The 17,568-nt window shown below is 39.0% G+C and overlaps 1 protein-coding gene across 1 annotated transcript in view; it reads right to left on the bottom strand.

The window, feature by feature from the left end:
• GRHL2 (grainyhead like transcription factor 2) overlaps positions 1 to 16,217 on the bottom strand; it is a 58,213-nt gene extending 41,996 nt beyond the window's left edge. Inside the window, 8 exon segments of the mRNA XM_013941958.2 lie at positions 1,079 to 1,190; positions 4,010 to 4,163; positions 6,979 to 6,981; positions 7,433 to 7,485; positions 10,916 to 11,300; positions 12,913 to 12,980; positions 15,949 to 16,194; positions 16,197 to 16,217. Coding sequence (XP_013797412.2) covers positions 1,079 to 1,190; positions 4,010 to 4,163; positions 6,979 to 6,981; positions 7,433 to 7,485; positions 10,916 to 11,300; positions 12,913 to 12,980; positions 15,949 to 16,194; positions 16,197 to 16,217 — 1,042 coding nt within the window.
• Positions 16,218 to 17,568: the final 1,351 nt, after the last annotated feature.

The following is a 17,568-nucleotide window of genomic DNA, read 5'->3' as shown; positions in this document are numbered from 1 at the left end:
TGCCAACCTCACTGGAGGCTGCAGCATTTGAAAGTCAAGAGGCACTATGTGAGTAGGACCATTTAGGGACTGCTTCCCAGGGCTGGAGATGTTTGATCACCCCTGAAGTCCTGTAGTGCTTTCCTCAGTGCTCTCTCCAAGTCACTCTGCTTTTTTTCCCCCCTGCCCCCTCTCATTCCTGCCATTCAATGGTTTGGTTCCCTCAGGCGGTCAAAACAAGATAGACTTTGCCTGCTTTGGTCTAGCTGACTCCTTCGACTGGAATCCACTGCAGTGTGTAAACTGCATGTGGGAGGGGAGAAGCGCTTGAAGTCTAGACACTCCCACAGATTTCAGCTTTAGGCTCCTTGGCAGTAGGTATATGTTCTTCCTCTGCTGAAAGCTTCCCAAGCATGCGGATAGGGCAGTTGTGGCTGAAATGGGCTTGTAAATACCTTAGATGGGATGAACGGTAAACAGTGCTCTCAGAATAGCACATCAGAGTTCAGAGTTTCTCCCTTACTTCTACGTGAGACTGACAACAGTCAGAAACGTGGGTGCGGGAGTCCTCTGTGCTCATGTGCAGTCCCTGCAGGGATGGCAGTGTGACTCTGAGGCTAGTGACACAACACCAAGGCCTCTGCAGCAACATGGGCCCAACGCATTCACACCTTCCCCAGCCCAGCAGCGCACTCCATCAGATTAGCTAACGTAACTGTTATATGGGCTGTCACCAGATCAAAGAATGGATCAGTCTTTGAAAAAATCAAATGAAACAAACACCCTGGCCACTACTGAGGAGGTGCAGACATGCATCCCAGCAGCATGGGGATGGGAAGGTGGAACACCATTAAATACGTATGCAAGCAACGGCCTGGCATTGTGCCTCCTGAGGACCACTCCTGCTGCAGGAGCACAAGTCTTTGCTGCTTCGTAGCCCCCCTCGCCCAGTCCTTGCAGGGATGAGCCATTGCTAAGAACCATGGCACAAACCTTGCAGCTATTGCCAGTATATCCCACCACATCTCTTGGCAAGGTACCAGAGATTTCAAAATTCGGTAATCTCCTCTGAAACATCCCGAGATCCTCTTATACTTACCAATGTCCAGGACTCTCTGTTTAGCTGTGTGCTGCCGAGAATGCCAGTATTTCCAGTATTTCAGCTGTTCATCTCTGTTTTTATCTTCACTGAAAACAACCATGACCACACTCTAAGAAAATCAACAGAAGTTGCATTAATTAATATGCATTCAAGATCCAGAAACATAGAAATAAAAATCTCCCATATGCTCTAATGCTCTCATATCTCTCTAATGCTGATCCAATCACCCCTCTCCCACAGTACTTAGACTGTAAAATATCACTGAACTTTATTCTAGTCCAATACTGCAGTGCACTTAAAATCTCAGCGTAGAAGAAATGTAATTTTAAAATACTGCGTGGCTTAGGATTATGTTCTTGATAGTCTAAATAAAATTTAATCACGTTCTTAGATTTAAGAAGTCTAGTTTACTTTAGGTAAAAAGTGATCATTTCAAAGTCAGGCGATCCCCAATTCCAATTCTGACCAAAGCAGGCATTCCTTGTGCCTCTGGAAGATCACATTAAGCTGTAAGAGGATGTGTTGTTATAGAGTTCAGGCTTGCCTGGCTAAAAGCAGGTCATTTTCAAAGACTAGCTTAGTAGTGCATGGGCTACTGCTGACAATGCTGTGCAGAAATCAGAACTTGAGAGGGAAGCTTCATTGGGTATTGTCTTGCCATTGGGAGTAAAAATGGAAAAGTCAATTTGTGTGGATCACATATGTGTAAACGTACCCTGACAAAAGCGTAGTAGTTAAGTTGCTGTAACCATCAAAAACTCAAATAAATTTTATTTGATAATGTATCTGAGCACAATTAAAACACGAGTGGTAACAAAGTCGATACTTTTTTTTATCTTCTTTCATGAATAGACAATTTCAGTATTCTTAGTCCAAATACCCTTCTTATGAGCAGGATGCTTGCATATATGTATTTAATGACAAACTCAGTGTGAATATTTACTGAGTTTCACTGAGTTTTTCAGTTCAAGTTCTGAATTCCCATTGCTTAAATTGTATGATTCAAAGGAAACAGACTGAAACTTCATTGTACAACTTCACATGAGTAATAAAAGCTTTTTTAAAAAAAGCATTCTCTAAGCAAGCAAAAGTAAAAACATGAAACAATAAAAGAATGCTCATGCTAGGTAAATGGGAGTGAAAAGAAATCATGGAGAACAAAATGCACTTTTCATCTTCTTTTGTTCTAATTCTTCCCTTAACCCTGAGTCATCAAGCTCATAAAAAAATACTAACAAGCAGTTTCATAAGCAGAGGAACTAATGATTGATTCATGACCCACCTTCACCACAGTAACCCTGCATGTGCTCTGTGACCTCCTCCTTTCTACGTCTATAAGCTAAACTTCATCATCGTGTCTTCCGTGTCCTCTAACTACTGTCTGGGCAAGAGGCAGTATATGCAATGGATGGGTCTTGAGTTATGCATATGCACACTGGCTGGCCAGCAGGTATGCACTAGCTGGCCAGCTTGGCACACTGATCAGAACTGGCAGTTCAGGCTGTAGCTTTTCCCTCAAGGACAGGATTAATTTGGGTCTTTTTCCTCTATGAACCATTTAAATGGAACTTGTAGAGGTTTAGTATTTTGAAAACTTCTTGCCACTCTGTTAAGTCTGGTTGCAATCAGCAAAAAATTCAAAAGCTACTTGAGTACTTGAGCCTGGTGAACAGAACCTGACCGTGAAAGTTGGCTGTGGTTTCACAATCTTCTTTAAACCATACAGCTGCTAAAAGAAACGGTCTCACTACTCCCTACCCCTACCATTTCCACCCTTCTGCTGCCGCAGCTTCAAAACTCATGTGGTTATGCAGTGAATCAGAATTATGAGAACTGGTTGTCAGACAGATCAGAGAGCTGACCTGATTCCTCTTTCAGCTGTACAAGTAGTAGATCTGGCACCACAAAGGGGGAAGGCATGGGTAGCCAGCAGCGGGGAGAGCCTTTGCAGCAGTAGAGAAGTCTTACATCAGCTTTGGCTAAACTTTATAATCAGTCTCATGTCATTAGGAAACCAGGCTAAAAATGAACCACTATTCAGGTTTATAAATCATAGCCTTTCCTTAGGAAGAGTCTCACTAAATTTCACAGACAATAGAAATGTATAGGCTGTTGTCTGCTTCACAGCTCATGTTAACTTTCATTGGTTCCTGCGACTAAAGTCACAGCATTTTTATGGTACTTCATTTATTTGGGTGGAAACACTTTTGCAACCTCATACATATGCAGCCCTTTCAGCTTCAGGGTGAAAGTTGCAGGGCAGCAACTCTGAGACTCGTTGTTCTTTCCAAGGTTACTGGGTTAGGATTTGCTTACTCAAAAACATTACCAGGGAAATCAAGTCTATTCACTAGTCAGATGTTGCTGAACACCTAGTTCCAGTTCTGCTTTCAGAATCTGAGAAGATGCTTTAAGTGAATATCAAGCAAAAGCATGCACTTTTATAATAGAAGTATTTTAAATTTTATGTCACATAGACTTTCAAAGAATGGCTTCAACTCCTAACAACTTCAGTGCCAGAAAGACTAAACTAGGTTTTATCTGAAAGGCACTGGACAGCACCTGCTTAAGTGTATGACAGAGTAACAATGGACTTAAGAGATTTAGCAGTTCACTGATTTTTTTTTAACCAGAGCAATGGTAAGTTCACCAATGTCAAGCGCAATACATGTGCAATTAACTTTTGCCAAATCATAAACTAAGGCAAATACATATATAACTGACCAGCTCATAAAATCGGACATTGAAAAAAATGGACCAGAACATATTTGAAATCACCAGAGATTACACTCTCCCACCTTATGCTGGGCATAAGAGTGAGGTTGTTCTGTCCTCTCCCATAAGAAAATAAAAAATAAAAAACAACCAACCCAAACTACATTTATCTAAAGAGCTCCATTCCCGTCTAGGAAAGAAGTTGGACTATACCCTGACTTTGCTGATCGGATGCCGGAAACATTTGTTGTCACCCGTCTCGCTCAGGGTAATGGCGTAGAACTGTCCTTTGTTTAAATAGGTCATTGGCCCTTCCCCTTGCTTTTGACGCAGAGATTTGGTAGCTTCTAGTGTATATTGAAAAGTGCTGTTGAAAAGACAGGGAGAGAAACACCAGCAAAATCCATATCACTTTCTCCTTTTCTCTTTGTCCCTATTTATTATATATTTCATACATTATATAAGCATAGCATGAACCAATAAGAAGCTAATAATATATTCCAGGAAAAGGTCACACTTCAAGTATTAAAAAATATAATTTCTTTTTGCAAGTTCATCAGATCTGGCAATTGAGCATGAGCCTGTTTGGTCTGTAAGTCTCTTCAATCAAAGACTACATCTTTGCTTTCTTTGACAATAACCACCATAAAGTACAAGGCTATGTAACTCACAGTGAAAGGACAAATGCTAAGAGGGAATACAGCATAATTTGCAATATTACAAGGAAATCAGATACCTCCACTGATATTTAAACTTAGAAGTGTCACAGAAAGAGAAGTTCAAAAAGAACAGAATAAAACTTGTTGCAAAAGATGCATATGGAGAATGGAAAGTCCAACTGCTACTTTCAGAACAGGGCAGAGAAGGAATACAAACAGGAGAAGGGACAGTAGATTCATGTAAAGACAATATGCAATCAATTTTTTGACAAGTATTCTTTTCAAAATTAATCAGACAGCACAAAATACCTACATTTAATTGGATTCTGCAATTAAAAAACCTCCCTTAGAAAAACAGAATTTAGAGAAAAAGATACAGTTTGCCTTTGTACCAGAACAGAGATTTTAGAAAAGACCCTCCTTCATAGGAGAACCTTTCGTCACCTTTAGAAGCAGTTCTCAGGCCATGAAAAGTTTAAAGCACCATTACTAGTGAACCGTTTGCTGAATGCAATTCTCACAGAGCCTCTTCCAGTAACAAGCTTGAACAATAATCCAATAAAAACTATGCCTGAAGCTTCTCACATTCTCTTAAATGAAAAATAATGTTTGCCTTACAGAATAAATGTTCTCTTCAAACTGCATTTGGTCACCACAGGAGGTTTAATGCAAGGAGTCACTTACAGGTTGTCCCCACAAATTGGGGATGGGGGGAAGCATTTTCACAAAGGTCCTAATTCAGCAAAATATTTAAGCAGTGCTGGAGTAGCACCAAAAGGATGGATATGCTGGTCTAAAACAAAAATGCATCCTTAACTTTCTAGTTCAAGCAAATACTCCAGGACGTCATAACACTGCCATAGCAATATGGAAATAAGGAAAAGACCAGAACATTTTTAGTTCTATTTAGTTCACTATTCAGTGAAAAAAAATCACTGAAATGCATGAATAATAATAGCATTAAAATCCCTACTTGAAGAAAAAAGAAGTATCATGGTCTACTTTCTTTCTATCCAAAGAAAGAAGTTTCAGACAGTTTAATATCAACCTGAAATGAAGACAATTTCCAAATGCTTTTGATTACACTAGCTTATATATGTAAAGTCAGTCATCTTTCTAGTTGCTTAAAAGTTATAAATCAAAGCAAAGTTAAAGTGAAAAATAAATACTATCACATACCTAGTACACCTACTGATCACAAGTGCTTCCAAACAACCAGTGGAACTGCTGGCGCTGAGTACGCCGCATCCACCCTGTGTATGCTTCAGCAAGGAGAGCACTTTGGACTAGCTCTTGTCTTCTCCTATGGCCTGGATGCCCATTAGTGGTAGGTGCACATCCTCTGATTTAGCTTGACATGAAGGGAATGCAGATTGTGCACTCTGAGACTGCTGTACGCCATGAACCCAAGCCCTCTAAGCATCCTGGGAGGTGCACCTCAAAACCTCTGACCAGACAGACAGCCGAATGAGGACACCCTTTAAGAAGGGCTTAGGACAAACCAAAGTCAGACACACAGTGTCCTAACAGAGCTGCCTAAGTCTGCAACTCCTTGGTCTTCTGTTTATTGGTATTCTGTATGTTTCAGAAAGCTTTTAAAAATGTAAATCCCAGACACACCGCACTGGCCAGTTATGCAATCTTTGTGTTGTACCACAAGGGAAATTTCTTCTTGATCCCAGCTGGCAATCAGATTATGCCCTAAAGTGGGAGGACTACCCTTACCCTCGTAAACCTAATGCAATCATCACTCAAATGATTCTAACCCTGCTCTGAAACTCAACATGGGTCTTAGCTAAAGCCCTCCACATTCATCAAGGGAGCTTATATCAGGCCTTCAATTACTTTCATATTCCCTACTTGTTTTTTTAATCTGAAGATTACATTTCTGAGCACCTACTTCCAGGTAACTCCCTAAAAAGATGTATTTGCTTTTCTGAGTGTGCATGTGAAGGTTATACTCTAAAGCTGACTTGTGTTATAGCATGAAAGATTTTAACTTCTGAGAACTGTTAATGATGCCAATGTTCCAGAATTAGATTTTATGAACATCCAGCAGAGCAAGTGAGAACTCTTTGCTAAAGATCAGCTTCATATGTGCTCTCTGTATAATGACTCAGTTCTGAGCCCACTGAAGTTACTGATTGTTTCAATATTCATCAGAGAAAAGATCAGGCTATAAAAAACCTCCACTACAGGAACAGTCATATGCCTACTCCAGGAAAAATCATGTAGGCATTTTCCTGTTTCTAAAATGAGAATAATCTCTCAGATATAAACAACTATTCACAGGCACAAAATTAAGCACCAGCTTAAAAATTTCATTGATTACAATCTTTATTAGTTAAGTGACTATGTTTAAGTATGCCCATTCTATGTGTGCATTTTTCTGTGCTTAGCAAGGTTTTTGAAATTTTGGGGGTTTTACATGGTTTGAAATAGATACTTTATTTATATTATTCATATATAAAAATGAAGTACCACAACAAATACTGTAAAAAGACAAAGGGTTTCCCAGAAAACCTACTAGCATGAGGAAGAAATAAAGAATAATAATAAGAAAGGAATTGCATAAAGTTGGTGGAGCCAGTTCAGCCATCCTGGACATCTGAATTGTGCATCCTGCCAATCTGAAAGGTGAGGAAGATCTTCCATGACCTAGCTGTCAAAGCTGTGCCCTGTACCCGGGGGATCTCTCTTAACAGTTTTATTCTTGCATAATTCCAGGGACTCCAGAGGAGTTACAACTTTAAATGGTGCTGGGGGAAGATAATAAAGATGTAAAAGATATAATTCAGTTAGATTCAAAAGCTAACATGCACAGGAGAAGAGGGGAGGAGCGATGCTGGTGAGCATCAAGGGAGCATTGCAAGGGCCCCAGGCAAGGAAAGGCAAGGTGGGAAATGGACACAGGGAGCTTCTCCTTGATACATTTTTATGTGATGCCAGTCAACATATTTCAAAGGTTTTGCCATACCTGGTTTGTTCGTAAATATATTCTTCAGCCCCCACTGACACACTGCGATACTTCTGAAAAATAAAAACACCAATTAAATATAATTTTATATAAAGTAAATGAAAATTACCAATAAAAGTAAAATTATAGTTATTTAGAGACCCCTCAGAGGAAACCATCAGCCATTTAAAACTCAAAATTCCTCTTGACTGGAGTGGACTCTACATGATCTTCAAACTGGAATTGATAGAATTTATTTATGCGAAGCTTTTGGATTTTTTCATAACCTATCTAGTGACCACAGGAATGTAGCAGAAAAACCTCTTCTGCCTTATTGAACTCTTTGCCTACACATTAATATATTTTAGAACAAGCCTATAAAAACACACCCCATCTCAAAGACAAGCAGACTTTCAAATGAAATTATAGTTTTTTCCAGAGACTTCACACTATGTTCTTTCATTTTGCTTTGTTTAAACATATTTACATGGCTGGCTGTCCTGAAAGTCCACACAGAAATGTTGGGAAAATTTTTTATTATTATACTGCCTAATTTGAATAGGTGTGGTGATGCAGGCTAAGCAAGTATTTTATCTGCAACATAAGATTCTGTTCAAGTGAAATACACACTCTACAAATTGAAAGTAGATCTACAGTCACTTTACAAAATGAAAGCACACCTATCAAAAAAAAAAATTACACCAAGAGGCAGAATTCTGAAAAATTAGGTCTTTTTGCGTAGACTAAGCAAGAATTTTTGCTCTGTCTTCCTGAGCAAACGAGCCCGTTTGCACCCTACTGCGTAAGCCTTGCTTTTTCCTCTTGGCTTGCCTTTTGCTTGAAACATGTTTTTGCTGAAGCCTCTCTGATTCACTGACAGATCATTACATTTAATCTCCAGGATTTCTTTTGTGATAACTACTCAGCAATAAAGAGCTCTTTTGTTTCCACAAGCATCAAGTTAGGTAATTTGTAACACAGTTTTTAATGTTACATTATACGCAATTGTGCCACAATCCATTCAGATACTAGTAAAGTGCAAAGGTATTGTGTACGGGTAAGGAGTATTTCCCGAAGATCAAAAGTCAAGGATCCATGTGCATTAAAACATGTAAGCTGAATACTGTAAGAAATCTGACATCTGGGGTGTATTACAGTAAAGAGGGTTTCATATTAACATTTAAGTCACATTTTATATAAAGTCTATAAGTAACATTTTCAAAAACATTCAAGTGATTTACCCGCCCTTGAAAATTTTGGCCTACATTTTTAAAGAACTAATAAATTAATCATAGCTATAAACAAGAATATGAACGATATGAGAAGTATATTTACATAGATGGCTGAAATTGTATCAGAAAAACATAGCAAGTTATGGAAAGGGCATCCACTGCCACAGGGAGCTATAAAAAGTCAGCACTCCTTTGGTATAACAGATTTAAGTCATTCAATAAACATTTTGAATCAATTTATAAATACGCAGTCACAATGTTTTTAAATTGAGCGAGTATCAGAGCAAATTCATTTTTCATCAGAGCAAATGTCATTTTTACCAAATGAATAGGAAAACTAAGACGACCTACTTTTTTTTTCTTACTCCAAACATTACTTTAACACAAGTTCCCCTTTTGGTATGTTTTGACGTTTTGCTTTAGGCTGCCTTGGAGCAGTCCCCAGAGCAGCACGGGGCTGGGGCCGGCTCGTCCCAGATGGGGGCACTGGGGAAAAGAGCGAGTGATGGGGGCAGTTCCCAGCACAGCTTTCGGCAGTGGGGTGCAAAGGCCCTTCCCTCTTCCCTGTGCCACAGGCGTGTGAACATTTGGGGCTAGAAGGCCACTGACAGCAGCACTCAGCACACGTAATTTTTAAGCAGCTCAAGGTGGGGACCTGGTTAAAGGCAGTTGTTTCATCTCCCCATACAGTGGAGAAGAGAGCAAGGAGGGAGAAGGAAAGAGTGCTACAGGGCAATTCATTCCCCCCACTTCAGGCAACCAGATTTGCTCTGCCTCATGGACTCTCCATGGACTGCAGAGAAAGCCTAGATGACAAGTATCATACTTTGTTTTTAAACATACTGCAAAAAGTGACTAATAATTTAAAAAAATTACGTAACAACATATTACTGATATCGTAACCTGGATTTTGGGATGCAAGGCCAGCTTGCAGATATAATTTCCCTTTTTACCCCCAAAGTCAAACAACTTTGCACGTTTGACAGCACTTTGTACAGAACAGACTGCCTGTTTGGGTAACTTTCAGCAGCCTGTCCCATAAGAGACCAGCACGCTGAAATTGCTCTGACAGCACCCGCGGGAATGCCAGGTGTACATTATCACTGGACTCCCATAAAAAGTCGTTTACCAGTAACAATGAAATAATGTGATTTGATAACGCAGAGTCGTGTTTCTAAGTTTGATTTTACTGATCTTTTAATGGCAAGCTAGATTTCTTTATTAATCATTTATTCAGTTGACCTAAATGTGTGTTTCTATATCTTAACATGGATTTCACCTCCAGATGTCCTGATCTATAATGCTTGTTTAGAGACAATTTACTTTTTTATAATACATACACACAAACAGACACTAAATTTCTCATATATTCAGTCAGAGTAACACGGCCTTAAAGTAGCTTTTGTCTTGTACTTTTGTATAATTAAAAATTTCATGGAGGAGGAGAAAATCCAAAGAGCAATTTACCATATAATATCTCTAATTATTTGCAGATGTACTATCAGCGTTAAATGATTTTTACCTTTCTACAGTTCTGGCTTGTTTGCATTATTCTGCAGCAATCAAAAGCAGCCAGAGGGTACTTGCAGTATTAAGGCTGACTTTAAAATTACTTGCCTCAGCATAACAGTGCAAAATAGCTACAAGGCAGCTCCTTCTCTCTCCTCTCCTCCTCATTCCCCGGCATACATATGCATCTGACTCTTTCCCTGCCTGTTAACCTTTCCATTCCCCTCTAGTCACCTAATTCTGCTAGTTTTGCTCACCTACCCACATTGAGGAGCACTTTAGCACAATAGACAGCTTCTGAATAAATTATTTAGTTTTATCTAGCAGCAGAGGCCGACACTGCTAATTTGCACTTTCAGGAAAACGTCAAGAAATTCCCAGTTACAAAATGGCTATTATTTCTTACTGTTATGAATAGGTCTGAAGGCAGATCTTAATGGATAACTGATCTTCTTTCAGAATGGCAACTATCCTCTGCTTGGTACAATATCCCTGAAGACACAAGATGTTTCTTATTCAGTATCTATTACTCTCCCAGTTTCCAGTAAGCACAACTTAAAACCTGTCTTCTGAAACACCTTATGATGTTCCTCTACAATTAAGAGCATAGAAAGAGAGAGGAACGTGGCAAGGAGCAGAGATGAATTTGCTGAAACTGGCATTACTATTCTCCTCATGGTCCTTGTGGACAGCTTAAATCTACTTGTCTTGTTTACAGCTTTTTATAGAGTTCTTAAATGCTAATTTGAGATGCAAAACTTACCTCCGTTCCTCCATCTTTGAAGGTGTCACTGTATGTACTGTCAGGAGTACTACGCTGGTCATCTTTGAGATAATTTGTGTGGGGTGCAATGTTGGACACTTCGTACGGTTCAAAGATAACCCCTCGGTGCTCCTCATTTTCTCCCCTTGCATAGTGTGCTTGTGGGGTCATAAAAACAGGGGTGAACTCCTCTGCTTTTACCACAGTCACTCCAGTCCCTGTAATTGGCGTTGAGCTCCCAGATACATTTGCGTTGTATTCCCTTTTGGATGACTCCAAAGGATCTTGGTTTAAGGAAAGGTTAACAGGCACTGTCTTCAGGACTTGCACACGGTTCTCACCCCCACTCAAATTACTCTGAGCTTCAGTGGTATTAAGACAATTTCTGTGAGACAAAAACAAAACATGTTATGAACTGCCCTGACAGAGCAAATCTCTTCCTTAAATAACTCAATGTTCTTAGATGGCAGGGAAGGAGATACGTGCGTTTACAACTCTGATAAGCCATTGCCATAACAAGTAGTACATTAATAAATATTAGGCAAAAGACATTGTGAGGCAAGTAGAGAGGTCTGGAAGTCTTTAACAGCCAGGAAAAGACAATACATTTGATTTGACCTATAACAGATATGAAGTAGTATGACAAAATTCTGGGTATCCGGGGTAACTTTTGCCTTGGCTTATTATTTGGATGCAAAGTCAATTCACCGGTGCCTTCGGGCACAAAATAAGCATGAAGAGTAACATGAAGTATGGATTACTGACAACAGAATAATCCCCATGTGAAATAGGTAGGGGGAACATCAACAGTAAAATTCCTATGCTGATGCATGCTCTTTCAGGCAGTCGATGGGTCACCACTGTTTGTGCACCTCTGATACTAGTGTACTTCTGAAAGAACTTACCAAGGGATCCCGCTGTATCAGAGCAGATCAGTAACTATAGCGGCTCTGAGGGAACTTCCAGCAGTGCTCCCATGACTCTACCTGGGGCTGCTGCTGCAAAGTATCTGCTGTTCGCAGTAGTTGCGCTGATGTAAAATTGTCCACTCATAAAACTTTTAGTAGGTATAACATTCTGCTTTGTTTTCAGCCCAGGAAATCTGCTCTGACATTACAGTTCCTTTGTGCTGGCTTTTCACTGGAGGACAGTTTTGCCAACCGCACTCAACTGTGGAATTTCTCTGGAGTTAGCCAGAAGTAAAACTGTACCTCTAGGAAAAGTTTCAGATTCTCTGTCATGAAACAGTGAATTTAAATACCAATAAAACTACCCAGTTAAACTTTCACCTCACATGGCTAGTAGAGACAGTATAGTGCTATCCTGAACTAGCTATATTGAAATAAACCTTGTGCAGCTTGCCTACACTATAATTTTCCATGAACATAGCTTCCCAAAATGTAAAAACATAGCTCTTTTTACAGCAAATACACACTCTTGTCCACAAGTCTTAATAAAGGCAGTGACTGTCAGCTTCTGCTGATTCTTCAATTAACTTTTAGCCTACTGAGGAGGGCTGAAATTTGAGAGGAGTGAGAAAAACATTTTGAGGGAATGATTTTACTTTATCTGCTTCTAGGCAGAGATAAAATTATGTTAAATAAAATTGTACAAAGCAGGTTACTGAAGACAAACTACTCGGTTTTTGCTCTAGAAAAAGAAATTTGAAAGAAAAGAAATAGTCAATAACCTATTGTCAATATAATCTCATTTTACTATTAGCAGCAGCAGCAAAGAACAAAACAAAACATGGACAAACCATGAAACTTTCTGCTAACTTTTTGCTTTCATGCAAATTTCATGTTTAATAATCCTGTTCAAATTTTTAATAAATTAAAAGTAAAAAGGAGTAAAGTTTGAGTTTGCCTCCCAAAACAGTCTTCATTCTTTTATCTTTAGGAAGAAAACCATAAGCCTTCAGGCTCTCATAGTTCCTTCAGTTCACAACTAATCAACATTGTTAGCATTTGGGTGTATGATTTTGAATAATACTGTACCTTTTATCTTGGTCTTCTTGATTATCACTCACTTTGTTAACAGACAACAGCCTTTTATCTCTGGGAACCTGAGAACAACATCAGGCATAGTCAGGTAAATGCAACTGTCAGGTATTTGCAACTTCAGATTGGTCTAGTGTAACAACTGGAATATGTAATCAAATCAGTGTTGTCTGATTCACAGATGTCAGGAGTTGCTTTTCTTTGGGAGATTGATCATGAACACAAAGATAATTTGCAAAGGGAAAAATGTAGGAATTTCTTTCTTTTTTAGTTCTCGGGTACACAAAAATCTGGAGCAAAGCACTCTTCTATATGTCTTTATCTTTGAAATATCAAGCTATGCTAAAATCCAAGCTTATATTCACAAACACACACACACACACTTTCACTGAATAATAAAAGCTGTGAATGAAAGCATGTTACCGCTTTGATGAATGCTGCATGGAGACCCTTTTAGCTCAGAGGAAAAAAGAGTTTTCAATTAAACCACAAGAGCTTGCTGAGGAAGTCCTCCACTTACGGAGCAGTCTGGAGGATGCAGAACTAGTGGCCAGGGGAAGTTCGCAGCTCCTTCTCTTTACTAGCACAGGGACAGGTCAGGGACATGCTGGCAAGTCACCAGAGAACACTGACATCTGCTTTGCTGAGTGCATTAACAGCCATGAGAAGTAAAGATCGAGTCAAAGCTGGCCCCTCAATAGACTCAAAATTCACAATAAAAGTGACTTAGAGCTGTTTTCCCACATACTTGTTCCTGAAACTGGCACAGATATGAAATCACCAAGGACAAAGTTGCTGCTCTGTTTTTTTTCCTTGCTGATCCAGCAGTTTTGGAACTAACACTCCTAATATATTTTTCACAAAAGAAGCTATATACACTCCATCGCAGCAGTTAACTGACAGGATTGCAGAGCAAGGATAGACCTAAGAATGAACTAAAATTGTGCCTATTATCTCTAAATACTTTAAAGAAAGATCAGGAAACATCTCAACTTAGAGAAAAAACAAGACTACAGTACACTTTAGTAGCCAAGGTTAACACCAGCTATTTCTCCAAGACAGCAGCAGAGTCAGAGTGCTAGCCAGAGCCTTTCCTTCTCTCAGGGTCTTCCTCCCTCTCTATTAAGTGTCCTGCTAGTTAACAAACCTCCTTCATATATTTTCAAAGTGGGATCCAAGCCACTGTTCACACATGTTGATTTCCTTGTTAAGATCACATATTTACCCTTGAAGGAGGGCCAATGTTTAGGTAAATATCATCACAAGAAAGAGAGAGGAGAAGGAAAAAAAAAGGATTTAAGGTCAAACAATTCCTATCGACTGGGAAAAGCACTTAACAAAATTACCCAGCACGTCAGACAAATAAGCCAGGCAGTAAATAAGGGCAATTTGAGAGAGTCTTGTGCACTGGAAGTCCCCATCTACACTGACATAGTACAACACCGAGACTGAGGTTAGGTTTAATTTCCATTTTGAACACATCATCAAGAGTTATCCTTTTCTCCCACTTCAAGCCAGAAATAGCTATTTCTGACTGCTGGTGATGGCTTGAGACTCACACAGCTTAGTTGCAACTGTCTGAAACAAGGAACTGGAAATGTCTCATGGATCATAGTTCTGAGGAGGAAAAGGACTGTTCTCTGTTCTTATAAAAAAAATCAGCAGATTAATGACCTGCTACATGTAGTACAAAGGTATTACTAAGACAGAAGCCAACGCTTTCTCATACACATCCTGCATTTTATGAAGCCACATAACTTCATGGACTCTGGTGCTGTGGTAACTCTGTCAAGAACGGGACCTTTCTTCTTTCTCCTTAGGAAAAGCCTCTCTCTACTGATAACAATACACAACAGCATGAACTGTCTCTTGAAACATAATCAGTAAAGAAAAGAAAACAATATTTAACTATAAGACTGGTATATGGCATTTTGCCTACAAGCCCTCTCTCCTGAATACTCATTTAATGATTGTAGTAGAGACTAAAAAAAAAAAAAATTTCTCTAAAAGCATTTATACTAATAAATATTAAAAGCAAAGGTTTTTAATTTTTAATTTCCATTCCTGCCATTTCCTCATGAATTACGAGGAGGTGCTGTCACTGCTCTGCTGACTTTCACAGAAGATCCTCTGTCCAATTCAGGCATAGATAGCTTCAACATTACTGAGACAGTTAAGTGAAATGAACAATTTTATATTTCACTACTTGGTAGGCGACACCAATTCTTGTTTGCAGAGTATAAGAAGGTCAGCCTGGGTTTCAGAGTGGAGTGTCTGCATTACACAGAGATGCACCGTGTTCTCCTCTGATTTCAGCAGAAATCTCAGACATAACCCCACTTAGACACTATGAAATATATGAAAAAGCAAGCTGGTCTCAAAATTGGGGATAAAGCCCAGGGCTTAGAACCTGACATAAACTCAAATTGTATGTCAATGCTTCCCCCGTAAACTGAATTAGACCTCTAACTATGTGTCCAGCTCCATTTCTGTCCCCCATCTTTCTATTTAGACTGCAAACCGCCAGTGCAAGGGCTAGATCTCACTATATGGTTTGTACACAGCCTATTGCAATCCTAATACAAATAAAAATAACATGGGAAACCGTTAGATGAGATACTCCAGTTAAAGAGCAAACTAAAACATGTGTGTCATGAACCAGAAAAGCAGACATACCTATAGATGTACAAGGCCTCTCCTTTCCTATTTTTAAAGAATATTGCAAGTATAGGAGCACAAAAAAAAGGGGGGATTATTCATCCAAGGCTCTTAGAAGGGGAGAATAATATGTTGAAAAAGAAATCATGGTTGCCAATTTAATATGAGAATTCTGATTTTGTTTTTTCTCTCCAGAGCTAAATACATCAAAACATCCTCCAATAGGCTTCCTAAAAGAGAAAGCATGCTTCATACAAGTGTCAGAGAGAAAACGGGATGTAGTGACTTCTGTCTTTGAAAACCGGCTCTTTTCATGCCTCTTAAGAGCAGGTCCCTGTCAGTGCAGTGGGGGGGAATAATGATGGAGTTACCTACTTTATAATAGTCATACAACAGACCAAGAGCAGCAGCACTGTCCTCATCACCATTTATGCTCATCATAGCCTTGGTAGCTGCTGTTAGGGGATTCTCCAGATACGACTTCCAGGCTTCATCTTCGCTGGTGTAGGCTCGTCTGGTGTTGAATGAAGTGTCATTTGGCACTAAGGCCACAAGTCGCTTGTTACTGCATAGACAGGAAGAATAAAATGGTGACTCAGAAGGGATTATTTTATTTGTAATTCACAAGGCATGTTAAAGAACATCATATAGCTGAATGAAAGTGATATATCAAGCAAGTATCTCTGTATTAAACTTGCTGTTATAAATGTTTAGGTAGATATTTTAAATATTTACTGGATATCTTCAGTACTTAACCAAAATTTTTTTTAAATGTGTGCATATCTTGCAATAATAAATCAAATGTATTTTTCTGTTGTTATACTAATAATACAATTATAGCTATTGTAAATAATAATACATTTTTGCTAAACCTTTTTTAGCAGCTAAATATTTTTAAACTATTAGGAAATAAAAATTTAACAATATAAGAACAATTTTGCACTGATATTTTTCCTAGATGTCCACTTGACTACGGAAAAAAATATATACATAGAAAATCAGTTACAACAAGACATAAACAGAAAAAAACATAAAAAATTAGCATCAATACTAATCTAGTGTTCACCTAAACTGAGTATAGTTCAGTATTTCATAAATGGGAACATTTTATAATTGAGATAGTCTCTGCTTTTGGAATGCAATTGGTCAGTAATTTCAGATAGCTTTTCAGTAACAGGGTACAAGCAATGGGTTCAGTGGATGGAGCACAAGAAGTCAGCACATTGGGCTCAATTCCCACTTTGTCACTCACCACGTGTAGTTACAGACCCACGGCAAACAGGCCAGACCCTGAGAAAGTGGGAGCTGCAGCAGAGCAGCTTCCTCCAGCCTGAGAGAGGTGGAAACTGCCCAGTGCCCTATGTATCAGGCAAGGGGCTGCTTTGCCACAGCTATGGCTGAAATTTCCAGTATAATGGAAATGCAGATGAAGATTGTAGTGCCTGCTTTTTTAAAACCTCAGTAAACTCAGGGATAAAAGAGCTATGCAAAAAAAAAAAAAAAGTAGCATCCCTACAACCCAAGTTAGTATGCAAACAGATTAGGCTGGGAAATAGTTGAAAGAGAGGTGCGTTTCTTACGTGTTGCAAAAGCACTGCCAGATTTATGGGTCAAGTTACAAGGATCATGCTGATACTTTTAATACATTACACCTTAAAAACTGATCCATTTTAAGAAAACTACAAAGAAGGTAGAATTACTTAGAAGTGAATGTAATGACGTAACTGGCCAGACTAGCAGTTACTGCCTGTGACTTTCATATAACATTTTTTGCTATCTTCTACATAAAAATTGTTCATTATTCAGTCTCTTCTTTTTGTTCTTCCCCTAACTACAGTGGTCCCAGTTCCACAGGCCTCACACAGCAAACTTTAGTTGTAGCAAAAAGAGTTTTGGCTCATTCAAACACTATGCACCTGAGCTTTATATTTGATTTGAGAAATGGAATTTCTGGGAATGTATTTTGTCTACAGCTTTCAACCTACAGGGAACTGG

Source organism: Apteryx mantelli, chromosome 2, assembly GCF_036417845.1.
Source record: "Apteryx mantelli isolate bAptMan1 chromosome 2, bAptMan1.hap1, whole genome shotgun sequence".
Lineage (NCBI taxonomy): Eukaryota > Metazoa > Chordata > Aves > Apterygiformes > Apterygidae > Apteryx > Apteryx mantelli.
Note: the sequence above shows the minus strand (reverse complement) of the source record. Positions and strands in the feature narration are given on the sequence as shown.